Here is a 14,381-nt window from a genome sequence, read left to right as displayed (position 1 = left end):
CAGTGGTGGTGCATCCTTTTAATCCCAGCACTTGGGAGACAGAGGCAGGATTTATGAGTTCGAGGCCAGTCTGGTCTACAGAGTGAGTTCCAGGACAGCCAGGACTACACAGAGAAACCCTGTCTCAAAAAAACCAAACCAAACCAAACCAAACCAACCAAACAAACAAAAAACCCACCACCAACAAAAAAAACAGGCTTCATTTACAAGCTTACAAAAATAGCTAAAGAGAAACAAAGAGGAAGGAGGCTGACTACACTGACTTATCAGCACCATCTCAGAACAGGGAGTGCATTTAAATGGTGGATAAGTAAGACTAGGAAACAGTTTCCTGGTGGGGATGTGGGGGGTGGGGGGAGAGTGCAGCATCCCCGCTTGGTCCACAGTAGAGGTAAGTGCTAGCAATCACTCTAGGAAATCTATGCCCATGCTCAGTCACTGTCAAGGAACATTTTTATAAAGAGACACAATGCCTTTTTCAGTAGAAAGGCACCTTAATTGTCCTGTAATACTAAAACTTCCCAAGCACACCTAAAAAAGCCATCTACTATAGGCTTGGTTCTATGAAGAAACGAATTCACATTTTTCTTTCTTTCTTTTTTTTTTTAACGAATTATTTATTTATTTTGTATATATGAGTACACTGTAGCTGTCTTCAGAGACACCATTAGAAGGCATGGGATTCCATGGTTTGTGAGCCACCATGTGCTTGCTGGGAACTGAACTCAGGACGTCTGGAAGAACAGTCAATGCTTTTAACCGCTGAGCCATCTCTCCAGCCTGGAATTCACATTTCTAGGAAAAATATGAAGAGCCCGAACAGGAGCAAAACTGTGTCACCCAGTTAAACAGAAAAGATGCTCTGTATGCATGTGTCTGGGCTCAGAGCAAAGGGGATGGATTACAACAGGGAGAATATTTTAATATTAATTACCAAATACCCCAATATTTATAATTAGGTATTGTGGGCTAGGGTGTGGCTCAGTACTTTCTTAGCATGTTTGATGCTGACTTCCATTCCCAACACCAAACTAACATCAGTAATAACAAATTAAAAAGCTGATATCACTTCAGCTGGTAGCCACTGTCCCCAGTAGTCACTGGAGAGACGTCACACAACACACAGATGAGACTGGTGCTGAGTGAAGAAAGCTAGCCACAGGTCATATATTTGTGACAGCAAATTTAAAAAAGCAGACAGATATGTCTGTCTACTTCTGTTCACAGGTGGTACGAGGAGAAGGATGGGTGGGTGCTTACTTAATGGCTACAGGGTGATTTTCTATGATGATAAAGTCCTACAAGCAGCGACAGGTGGCAGTTGTACTTAATTGTAAATGCACTATAAAAATCAGGGACTGTGAAAAGACTTCAGTCCTTCCAGATTCTCAGGGTCTGAATTATGGATTCAACTTTTACCAGAGATTGAAAGCATATAGAAAATGACTTGCCTCCATACTGAGATGGAAACACTTTGCTTCTTGCCTTGTTTTAGCAAAAGGACAACACTACTTATTACACTGTATTAGCAGTTATATAATCTAGAGATGATTTAAAGATCATAGGAGCAGGGCTGGAGAGATGGCTCAGCAATAAAGAGTATTTGCTGCCCCTGCAGAGAATCAGCTTCAGTTGCTAGCACTCATGAAGGCTCACAGCTACCTACAACTCCAGTTCAGGGGATCTGATACCCTCTTCTCATCTCCATGGGCACCAGGCATGCAAATGGTGGGAGACATGTAAACAAAACACTCATACACATAAAATAAAATACATCTGGGGAAAAAAAGCCATAGGTAGAGAGTGGGGCATGGCAGCACACATCCTTAGTCCTAGCATTTGGAGGCAGAGGTAGGGGGATCTCTGTGAGTTAGAGGCCAGCCTGGTTTAAATAGAGACCCTATCTCAAAACCAACACAACAATAAAAATCAAAAAAAGATTGGTGGATATGTATAAGTTACATGAAAAAAATATGTCATCCCTCAATATTGAGAGTCCCTGGACCTTTCATACCACTTTGTTTCTTGCCTTTTAATAAAAGGACTACATTATTTATTATGTCGTACTAGAAATTACCAATTACCCTTGGCAAAATCTGGCTTGCTCTATAGACTCTGAGCTAAATGTCACCTTTACACCACCCTCCCCACGCTTACACGCTCATGTGACCTGCCAGCTGGATACAAGTCTCTTAACAAGTCAATAAGCTCTTTGAACAGTAAACAAAGTAGGTTAAGTAAAATTTTAAAGTTTACCTTTACTGCGGGGCATGGTAGCACACATCTTTACTCTTAGCACTTGGGAGGCAGAGGTAGATGAATCTCTGTGAGTTTGAGGCCAGCCCAGTCTACAAATTGAGTTCCAGAACAGCCAAGGTTACACACAAAGAAACCCTGTCTTGGAAAACAACAACGACAACAAAACCCAAAAGCACTTATTTATTAATTTAGCATAGGGTGGAGGAGTATGGAGGTCAGAGAATAACTAATGGGAAGTCACTCTCTTTCTATCATATGGGTCTCAGGGATTAAATTCAGGTCAATCTTGGCAGCAAATGCCTTTATCCTCTGAGATATCTTTCTTTAAACAGGACTTTACTGACAGGTCTGGACTAACAGTGGACACAACTAGGTCAGTACTCCTCAGATGGGATGACTCTGGCTGGTTAAAAATATGACTGTGGCTCGTGAGATGGCACAGCAGTTAAGAGTACACTGACTCGGGCTGGAGAGATGGCTCAGTGGTTAAGAGCACTGACTGCTCTTCTAGAGGTCCTGAGTTCAACTCCCAGCAACCACATGGTGGCTCACAACCATCTATAATGGGATCTGCTGCACTCTTCTGGTGTGTCTGAAGACAGATACAGTGTATTAATATAAATAAGAATAAATAAATCTTTAAAAAAAAAAAAAGAGTACACTGACTGTTCTTCCAGAGGTCCTGAGTTTAATTCCTAGCAACCAATGGTGGCTCACAACCATCTATAATGGGATCTGATGCCCTCTTCTGGCATGCAGGTGTATATGCAGATTGAGCACTCATACGTAAAATAAATCTTAAAAAAAAAAAAAGAGAAAGAAATATGACTGCCAGTCATAAACTAAGAATGGAGAAAAAAAGAACAAACTAAAATAACTACCTAACATTAGAGTTGACGGGATAATACTAAGTTAAGCCATGGAAGAAAAGTAAGGGGGACCAGGGGAACCATTGCAGCCCAATCTATACAGTGGGGACACAGTTCCACCTACCTCTTGGCTGAGGCTGGAGACTTAGCCACGATGACTGCATTCCTATAATCTGGGATCTGTGACAGACAAAAGGCCTGGGATTACTACTTTATCTCTAAGAGGGTATTCCATCAACCAACACACATGAATGTTCTTAAAAATTCAAAATTATCATTTGGCTTAAAGTTTCATCAAAAAGAAGTTCAAAGTAAATCTTCCTTTGGAAAATAAAGATGAAAATGTTCTCAATATGAGTATTTTTACCTATATAGAAAAACCCAGTAATGCAGAACAAGTGTTCTTTTAAAAAGTTAGCAGAGAGAATGGAGATGTGGCTCAGTCACTCCGCTGTCGGCTGTACACAAGTGATGAGCTGCGCTTGCCCACTCCCTCACCCACATAAAAGCCGGATGTGTCTGTAACCCCAGCACTGGGAGTGGCGCTGGGTGGGTTGGCGATGGGTATAAAAGGTGGAGTCAGGCAGATTTCTAAAGCACACTGGCCAGGCAATCTAGCTAATCAATGAACTTCATGTTCAGTGAGAGACCTCAAAAAGCAAGGAACAAAAAAAAAAAATTAATGTTCAGTGAGAGACCTCAAAAAGCAAGGAACAAAAAAAAATTTAACAGAAGCAAACCAGGTGTGATGGTGTATGCCTGTAATCCCAATTGTCTAGGAGGCTGGTGTGACTCTTTCATGAATCCCACATCAAATGTAACTTCACAATAGAAAGATAGCCATTGAACCTGAATCCAACTTAATGTCATATTCTAAAATCCTGTGGTTCAAACACGTGACGAGTACACTGCAGTCACTCCATGCTGAGGAAAGCCATTTGTGAAAGGACAATTAGCCTATTGCTCTTAATAAAAGGGCTTAAGAGCCCTTTAAACAAAGTGACAGTTGTGTTAGTACCTTTAATCCCAGAATTCAGTGGGCAGAGACAGGCAGACCTCCTTGAGTTGAGGACAGCCTAGTCTACACAGTAAGACCTATCTTTGAACAAACAAACAAACAAACAAACAAACAAACAAACTGTTTAAAAGAAAAACTAGAGTAAGGTGATGTGGTACATGTCTATAATCCCAGTAATCAGGAGGCAGAAGCAGGAGAATCAGGATTTTAAGGCCAGTCTAGGTTACCTGAGACTGGCCCCCCAAGATAAACAAACAAAACCAAGCAACTAAATGATCATCCACTTTGGGAATTGTTTCACTGCTGAAAACTTAAGTAGTCAGTGTTAATGAGGATTAGGGTAGATGCCATCATTATTGTGTCCACATACACAGTAAGTATCTTTCAGCAGAGAAGCAGTTTGCTGTTTCTGACTTCATCTTGGCAGGACTTTCAAACTATTCTTGAGACATAACCAATCCATTCAGTCCCAATGAGCACTAAAGAACATTCCCATTGGTGTTTCCTCATGTGACATTGGCAATTAAAAAAAAAACTTTTAATTTTATGTATAAAAGTGTTTTTCCCTACACTGGTGCTGCAGAGGTCAGAAGAAAACACCAGATCCCCCCAGAACTGGAGGTACAGACTATAGAGAGGCACCTTGTGGATGCTGGGAACTGGTTCTCTGGAAGAGGATGCAGTGCTCTTACCTGAGAACTCTCTCTAGTCCCAACACCGTGAATCTTTTTTTTTTTGAGGTGAGGAGGGGGGGTCTGAGACACGGTTTCTCTGTATAGCCCTGGCTGTCCTGGAACTCACTCTGTAGACCAGGCTGGCCCCGAACTCAGAAATCTGCCTGCCTCTGCCTCCCAAGTGCTGGGATTACAGGCATGCACCACCACCGCCCGGCAACACTGTGAATCTTAACACAGGTGGTTGTAGCATCCAAACACCTGCTAGATACCCCTTCTCTCTCTAAGGAGAAGGGGAGGGAGCAATGTCAGATGGGATTTGTAACTGTAAGACTGGGAAGAGAGGAGGGCAGGCTGATTGGGATGTAAAGTGAATAAAAAAAATTCTACACACACAAATGCTGATTGTACTTGCACACAGAGAAAAGACACACCACCCAGTGTTCTCAAGCAAGAAAGAAAGAAAGGAAAGAAAGGAAAAAAAAAAGGTACTCATTTAGGACCTTCTGTTTTAGCCAGAAGATTTTCTGAACTGTTTTATGCACTTCTTTGCGTCATCAAATAACATCGCACCCTGCCAGGAGACAGCACAGCAGCCAACAAAGCCCTTAATAAAACCAAAGGACTCTAATAAAAACAGGCTCACTGTGTCTCTACAGGGTAAAACAGGAAATCTTATAAATACAAAGACCAAGGTTTGATGTGAAAGAACTAAGTAACCTAGGAGAAAGCTATTAGTCCAAACAAGCAGCTCAGTAGCTGGTCAACAGGAGAAATGAGCTCTTGAGGAAATCTGGGAGGAAAGAGCCAATTTGCCCAGAATACCATTATGTAAGTGTTTAGACCAAGACAAAAGCCAAGTGCAGCAACTCCAACCTGGCTTGCACAGTAAGTGCCAATCTCACAAAAACAAGAAGTAACAGCCAGGTACAGTGAACACTCGCCAGGCGGTGGTGGCGCACACCTTTAATCCCAGCACTTGGGAGGCAGAGGCAGGCCGCATTTCTGAATTTGGGGCCAGCCTGGTCTACAGAGCTACATAGAGAAACCCTGTCTCGAAAAACAAAACAAAACAAAACAAAACAAAACAAAAAAACAAAACCAAAACAGAACAAAACAAAAAAAACAATGTGAACACTCAGGAGGTTGAGGCAGTAGGATTACTTGATTCCCAGAGTTCAGAATCAGCCTGGGTAGCAGAACAGAAGCCCATCTCAAAATAAATTAGTAAAAAACCCAAATTGAACGAATATCTATCTATCTATCTATCTATCTATCTATCTATCTATCTATCTATCTATCTATCTATCTGTCTGTCTGTCTGTCTACCTATCTATCATCTTCTATAGTTTTGTTTCCTTTTTTTTTTTTTTTTCTTTTTCTTTTTTTAAGACAAGGTTTCTCTGTGTAGCCCTGGCTGTCCTGGAACTTGCTCTGTATACTAGGCTGTACTCAAATTCACAGAGGTCAACCTGCTTCTGTTTCTCAAGTGCTGGGATAAAAGGTGTGCACCATCACTGCTTAGCATATTACTTTTAATTTCTGGTTTTAATGTATCTTAAGTATAAAACATGCAGATATTCTACACATCTTTCTTTTCAAAAACATTTCTAAATCACTTCATTATGAATGGTTGTGATGGCCGGGTGGTAGTGGCGCACACCTTTAATCCCAGCACTTGGGAGGCAGAGTCAGATGGATTTCTGAGTTGGAGGCCAGCCTGGTCTACAGAGTGAGTTCCAGGTCAGCCAGGGCTATACAGAGAAACCCTGTATCGAAAAACAAAAACAAAACAAAAACAAAACAAAAAGAATGGTTGTGATGGTTATCTTGACTGTAAACCTAAGTGGACTTAGAATCATCACACCTTTGGGTATATCTACAAGAGTGTTTTCAGAAAGGTGTGACTGAGAAGGGAAGACTCACCCTGACTATGGGTGGCACTGATGGACTAGGTCCTGGACAGAATAGGAGACACGAGCTGAGCAGCAGCATTCACCTCTTGGCTTCCTGACTGAGTGCTGTGTAAGCCGCTGCCTTGTGCTCCAGTCAACTATGACTTCCCCACTGTGACAGCACTTTAACTCTGGGGGTAACAAACCCTTCCTTCTTCAGCTGCTTTTGTCAGATCCTTTTGTCACACAGTGAACAAGGAAAGTAACTAATGCCATGCCTTTATTTGTTCACCAAACATGTCAAACCCTGCCAAAGAAAGGTGACAGCCAACCAGACAGAACCACTGGCAAGACAAAAGGACCAAAAATCAGGCCCAGAAGGAGGGCCTGGATTGTAAACCAGAAAACATGTTTTAGAAATGTCCAAAGTGCTGCCCTTAAATACACCACCAAGAAATGAAGTTCTCTGGAAAAGTTACTACAGAGAAACACTCCATGTGCTAACAACAGCTCCTAAAAGCAAACCACCAAAGTGTGGCATAAACCAAACACGGAAAAGGCTTCTGAATCAGCAGAGCACAAATACTCCTAAGACTAACACATTCTGAAAACTTTTGGGTAAGATCATGGAATAGAATCTGCCTCTGCATGGTCCAACAAAGGGTTAGCTTAAGTAAAAACAGTATTATTTTAAAGAGACAGTCTTCCTTCAGAAATGAGCAAAAGAGGGTTGATGAAATGAGACACCAGGGGAAAAGACCAGCAAAATAGATGAGAAATCTGAAAAATGGATGAAAAAGTCAGCAATAAGGAACTCATAAGGCAATAAATACAAGGAGAGGGGTGAAGAGGCAACGGCTCTGCAACTAGCGTTCTTCCAGGGACACGGATGCAATTTGCAGCACCACATGGAGGGGCTCACAACTCCATTTCTAGGGGAGTTGATGCCCACTTCTGGTCTCTATGGGCAACAGGCACACATATGGTGCAAAAAAACCCAGCCACACACATAAGCAAAATTCGGGGAAAAAAATTGCTGAGTAAAAAAAAAAATCTATACACCCTGTCTCGAAAAAACAAAAAACAAACAAACAAACAAAAAACCTATAGATATGAAATGTTATGAGACTTGTACTTATGAAGCATAACAGTTCTTTAAGCAGAATACATAAAATTTTGGTCTTTTAGGAAAAACTCAAAGAATAGAAACTATATCATCCCAGAATATTAACATAAAAAGTTAAGAGCTGGCTTACCTCTTCTTGAATATACTGTAACAGGAAGGGGGAGGCTCTTAAATTATCCACTGGAATATTGAAGAAGCCCTGGATTTCCTTCTGGTGTAAATCCATAGTGATGAGATGAGTCAGACCTTCAAATATAAGCAAGTTAAACATGTCAACAGTACCACAGTACTTTAAGACACCAATATAGCAATGACCAAGCAAACACTGTCCTATCATGAAAACCTGGCACCTCTGCTTATAATCTTAGTAATATTAGATGTATGATTTTTACTTCTTTTTGAAAATCAGAAGTAGGGGCAGAGAGATAGCTCAGCAAATAACTTGTAGAGGATGTAAGTTTGGTTACCAGTACACATGTTAGGAGGCTTACAACCATCTGTAATTCCAGTTCCAAAGGCCGAGACCCTCTTTTTTGCTCTAGAAACCTACATACATGTGCACATACCCACATGCACACATATGAATAAAAATAAGACCTTTGGCCAGGTAGTGGTGGCACATGTCTTTAATCCCAATACTCAGGAAGACAGAGGCAGGTAAATCTCTGAGTTAGAGGCCAGCCTGGTCTACAGAGTGAATTCCAGAACAGCCAGGGCTACACAGAGAAAACCTGTCTTAAACAAACAAACAAACAAACAAGTCAGCAGCAACAACAAGCCCTTTAAGTACAGAAACAGCAGATAATCTTAAACAAGAAACATTTCTAAAAATGCTATTATAGCTGAATGCATCTCCTAGAATTTTTCTTAGCAGAGATGGCAAAACTCAACATAAGATACCACCAAGACCTCTTCACCACCCATACTGTGACATCTGAAATGATTAGCAGAAAAGGGTATGGGAACATTTAAGTAGTATTATCCAAAAGAATTAGAAGGTGAATCTGTGTGGTCCATCCAAGAACAATCCTGTAAGAGAAAGGAGAAAGATTCCAGAAGACTCAGTGAGCTAGCCTGTTTCCTCTGTCAAAGCTTGTTAGTGTTTCAAAGGGGTTCAGTGGTTAAATAATGTTAACTTGATAGGATTTACAATCACCTAAAGATAAGTCTTGGAGACACACGTAAGTAAGGTTCAAAATTATTTTTCTCCTTTCAAAACTTGAATATGACTGAAAAAAATATGACATATCAACATGAATGTTAAACAAGTAATTCAGGAAAAAAATATAACAGAAGCTGTTCTTATTATCTGAATTGGAAGCAGAATTTCAATTTGAATAATTAGAATTCCAATAGTTAGCCAGGCTGTGGTGGCACACGCCTTTAATCCCAGCACTTGGGAGGCAGAGGCAGGCAGATTTCTGAGTTCGAGGCCAGCCTGGTCTACAGAGTGAGTTCCAGGACAGCCAGGGCTACACAGAGAAACCCTGTCTCGAAAAACCAAAAAAAAAAAAAAAAAATTCCAATAATTAGCAAATTACAGTTTTCTAATTAAACCAGACCCTAGTTTACCTGTGGTATACTTCTCATAATTTCAGATACCCACGATCCAAAAACACTTAATGACAAGTTCCAGAAAGAAATAATTGGCAAGTTTAAACCTCACGTCACCAGGAGTAATGTCACTAAATCTTGTGATGTTCTTCTCTTCCCCTAGGACAGTGTACTGGTGCTGTATCTGCCACTTAGTTGGGGTGTGAATAGTACCATTGTGGTACTGTAGGGCTGGCATAGCAGGATTTCAGGCAGCTAGCTGCTGGGTAACCAGCACATCTTTCCTGGAAAGGGAAGCCCACTATATAAACTATCTATTTCACTACTTGTACTTTCTCTAGACCTCTAGTAAAAATGCTTTGAAATTTCTAAGGTCAAAAACAAATCTGCCACGGTGGTGCACACAACTTTAGTCTCCTTGGGAGGCAGAGACAGACAAATCTCTAAGTTTGAGGCCAGGGTGGTCTAGGTAGTGAGTTTCAAGACAGCCAGGACACATAGACAGATCCTGTCTCAAACAAAGAAACAAACAATCAATCAATCAATCAATCAATCAATCAATCAATCAATCTGTCATTCTTACCAGCTTTGCACATCATAGAAGCCAGCAATTTTGAGACAATGGAGCCCCTTTTTCTCATCTTGCATTGCTTGCTATAAGGAAAGTAGGGGATCACTCCGATGATGCTCTTGGCACATGAGGTCTTACATGCATATACCATGATCAGGAGCTCCATGATGGTGGTGTTCACGTCCCTGAAACCCGTGGACAATGTCAGACACTTAGTATGTTACTAATGACTATGATAACACTTAAAGCGTTAGACACAAAAAAGACAAATCTCTCTTCTCCCAGACCACCTTTAGCTCCTGGGCAGATGACCTCTGCTTTCTCACTGAAAGAGAAGATCAGAAGACAATTTTCCACAGCACATGCACTCAGCCACTGGGCAGCAGAGGGGAACTTTTCACAACACTGCAGTCGCCATGCCCTCACCATGCTCTGTAGAGGACCAGTACCACCATCACTCCTCACTCTTCCTGCCCCTCGTCCTTAACAACTTGTGAACCTCCATCATCCCAGTTCTTTGCCTGTCTTTGTAGGACATCTCAGGAGAGAAGTCTACAATCCCACTCTCCTTTTTTCTCTTATGTACACTCCAAAGAAGCTTTGGTCTCCAAAACAGCTCCCCAACTTTCATCAACAGTCTTCAACAATGGATTGGCTAGATCCACTGGCTAATAAAAGTCTTTCTCTTAGCCTTTCTGCTGCCTCAAAGGCAGCTTCTCAGCTGTGCCTACAATAGGTGTACAATGTCCCCCTGCCTCCTTCTGCTTCCTTCGATTCCTTTATTAGTTCCCCCAATACCTGCCAAAGAAACATTCATTTGTCTCCTCTTCCTGTCACTCTTCACCTCTCAGTCTCTGTAAATGCTGGCCATTCTTACAGTCCTATCACTAGCCCAAGAGCCCCTTCCGAAAACTGTTGCTAGGCACTTCCATCTGAATGTTAAAATCTAACTAAAGGAACTGTTCTTCCTTGCAAATGCCTGCATCATCAGGAAACTTGTGACTACTATCTCACTGACCACACTGTTCCTCAGGCTACTCTGCACCCCTCCACTGGGCCTCCCACTGGGGCCCTCAGTTTACACTCCAGACAGAGCAGCTCGTTCTTTAAAGTGAAAGTCAGTACAAAGGCCTAAGGCCCTGAAATGGTTCCTATTCTCATCCACAGCAGAAGCCAGCACTCAGGGCTGTCCAGTGCCTCCCAGGCCCCTCTATGATCTGCTTTTGTTCTTCACCTTGACCTCTGCTCCACAAGCCTTCCTAGACACTCACTGCTCCCCTTTTCACCGAGGCCTACCTTGTCTGCCCTCTTACTACCATCATGCCAACTCTCTTCCATTATTATTATTATTATTTTTTTAACTGTTGGCAATGCTGAGGATTGAGTTTAGAGGCTCTTGAATACAAGACAACCAACCCTTCTACTAGTGAGTTACAGACCTAGCACTCCTCATTTTGTGCTATACATCACATAGCACTTATCATTTTATGGTGTACCTGGTATCTATCAAATTCTGTTTTTTTTTGTTTGTTTGTTTTGTTTTCTCAGAAGAAGGTCTCACTATGCAGGGAGTGCCAACCTTTTGGCACTGTGACATGATACTGATGTCTGCAAATATGTTGGGCCACAGATACACACAACCCGCAGACTACAGGGCTAATATACCTTGTAGGTGATACTAATTTGGAACTAATAATCCTCTTACCTCAGCCACTGAGTGCTGGGATTGCAGGCATGTATTGCCTTTTCTGGTTTATGTTCTCTGTATATATTCCCTTACCAGATCATCAACTGTTCCAAGCATGAAAACACCTCACACATGTAATAGGATGACAATTATTGAACAAATTCAACAAATATAACTGAATACCAAAATTTGGATGAGACGTTCTATTAGTATTGAACAAGCCTGATCCCAGATGAATTAAAGTAACTTCAGAAAAGCATTCTGTCAGAGACAGGCGGATTTCTGAGTTGGAGGCCAGCCTGGTCTACAGAGTGAGTTCCAGGACTGCCCGGGCTACAGAGAAACCCTGTCTTGAAAAAATAAAAGAAAAAAGAAAAGAAAAGAAAAAAGAGAAGAGAAGAGTAAAGAAACGCAGAGCATTCTGTGAGGAAGGGTACAATACTTGCCCAACAACAGGAGGCTCTGGGTCTGATCCTTACTACTGCTATTAACCCATTACCCAGTCAACCAACCAATACAAAGAGGCAGCAGCTGAATGTGATGCCAGTAAATTCTCAGTCTATTTCTTGGCATCTCAGAAAGAAGAAATGCATGCACACTTTCTGCAAACCTAGTTAAGACACAGCACAATGTCCTATGTGGAGCCAAAAGACAGGATCAGCTGATAATAGTTCTGTCACAGAAACTACTCGCTAACATGATTCTAGATTGCTAGAAAAACTTAACAGAGTCTACTGTTAAGAGCTTCTACTGGTTGCTACTTCCCCTCATCAAGAACACAGAAGAGGGAGCTGGAGAGTTGACTCAGTGGTTAAGACCATTTGTTACTCTTGCAGAAGATCTGGGTTCAGTCCTAGCACCCAAGTGACACTGCACAACCATCTGTTACTCCGGTTGGAGAGGACCTAATATTCTTGTCTGGCCTCTGTAAGTATGCACACATGTGGTACATGTACATACATACAGGCAAAATATTCATAAAAGTAAAATTAAATTAATGAACCTTAAAAAACAAAAACAAAAGAGATGGCCAAGAACTGTTCCTAATTCCAGTTCCAAAGGATTTAATATCCTCATTTAGTCTCCATAGGTACCAGGAATGCATACAGTACATTTACATACACGATGCAAAATACTCACACAAAATAAAAACAAATACATCTAAGAAAACAAAACAATACAGAAAAGTAGATGGAGTTCAGATGGTAGACTTCTTCCTTAGCATGCACCAAGCCCTGAGTTAAATTCTCAGCACTGAGCATAGGGGCACACACCTGTCATCTCAGAACTCAAGTGGAGACAAGAGAAACTGCAATTTGTCATTACTGGCTACATAGCAAGTTTGAGGCCAGAGATACACAAGATCCTGTCAAAGCAACCAACAATAAACACCCAAACAAAGTACTCCAGAAAAGGGCAGGCAGTGGCCTCGGAGGCTGAGACAGAGACGTCTCTTGACACTAGGAATCCAGGGGTACACTCGAAGCACAGCAAGAGCTTATCTCTTAAAACAAAGAACGGACTGAGAGAGAGAGGAACAAAAGTCAGCAGTTTCACTAGAAAAGCAGCAAAGAGGGCCACAGAGACAGCCCAGTGGTGAAGAGCACTGGTTCTCCTAGTGTCCATGTGTTCACAGTGGTGCTCTCTGGCTCAGGTTCCACTGGATTTAGAGCCTGCCATCTTGCCCATCCATGAGAATGGTAGGGTTCAGTTGTCCTCATTTCTCAAATAAAATTTCTCAAATAAAAAGCACACCGATCTTAAAACTATCTTCTCTTGTGTGGCCTAGTCTTCAGACTCTAATAGGCATACTCAAGAGGCAGTGAAAAAGCACTTACTTTGAGATGGTTTGGATGATAAATACATCTTTTCCTCTCACAGACTCCTGGATTTGAACTCTTGTTTCTAAAGGGAAAAGGAGGGAAGATATAGTTCAAAATTTTAAAACATGTACCAAATCTGCATTAATTTCCAAACTTATAGACTACAGAAACCAAAGCAGAATGTACTGACTTGAAGCATGTCACCATTAATCACACTTCTGAATCAAATTTAGGCTTCTCCCTCACATTTAAGTAGTGTCTGCTGTGTCACTGAGAACAGCCTAGAAATGATGTACTCAGTCGTGCAACCAGCATCAACTAAGAATGGAGGCATAAACGCAGTATGCTGTGGGATAAAAGAAGACTGGTGATGATCTCTGCTTTTAAACACCTGTAATTAGCAACGAGGGACAAATCCAGGATGGAACACTCCATAGGGTAGGTCTGCAACATCAACAGAAAGGAAAACGGCAGGGTGGGGTATGGTTCTACATCAAATGAGAAACTATGTCACCTTCTGGCCATTGTGATGCTTGTCTAGAACTTTAATACTCAAGAAGCTGAGACAGGAGGATAGAAGAGTTAGAAGCTAGCCTGGGCTACAAAGTAAAACTCTGATTCATAAAACAGCAAACAAAAGCAAAACAAAATTTTTTTTAAAAGATTAAAAAAGCCCAATCATTTGAGGCTAGGAATCATATAAAACTAGCAACAGCAAAAAGCTTTCATCGGGCAGTGGTGGTGCACGCCTTTAATCCCAGCACTTGGGAGGCAGAAGCAGGCGGATTTCTGAGTTCAAGGCCAGCCTGGTCTACAAAGTGAGTTCCAGGACAGCCAGGGCTATACAGAGAAACCCTATCTCGAAAAATCCAAAAAAAAAGAAAAAAAAAAAAAAAAAAAAAAAA

At 41.5% G+C, this 14,381-nt stretch overlaps 1 protein-coding gene across 4 annotated transcripts in view; it reads right to left on the bottom strand.

The window, feature by feature from the left end:
* Positions 1–14,381, bottom strand: part of Prpsap2 (phosphoribosyl pyrophosphate synthetase associated protein 2) — a 32,682-nt gene that overhangs the window by 10,348 nt on the left and 7,953 nt on the right. For all 4 annotated transcript variants that reach the window (XM_028776477.1, XM_028776480.1, XM_028776478.1 and 1 more), the window contains 4 exons: positions 13,492–13,558; positions 9,979–10,151; positions 7,972–8,087; positions 3,253–3,308 (listed from right to left, as the gene is read on the bottom strand). In XM_028776477.1, the coding sequence (XP_028632310.1) occupies positions 3,253–3,308; positions 7,972–8,087; positions 9,979–10,151; positions 13,492–13,558 (412 nt within the window). The remainder of the gene's footprint in view (positions 1–3,252; positions 3,309–7,971; positions 8,088–9,978; positions 10,152–13,491; positions 13,559–14,381) is intronic.

The sequence above is a fragment of the Grammomys surdaster genome, unplaced genomic scaffold, assembly GCF_004785775.1.
Source record: "Grammomys surdaster isolate TR1022 unplaced genomic scaffold, NIH_TR_1.0 270, whole genome shotgun sequence".
Taxonomy (NCBI): domain Eukaryota; kingdom Metazoa; phylum Chordata; class Mammalia; order Rodentia; family Muridae; genus Grammomys; species Grammomys surdaster.
This window is presented reverse-complemented; position numbering and strand designations above follow the sequence as displayed.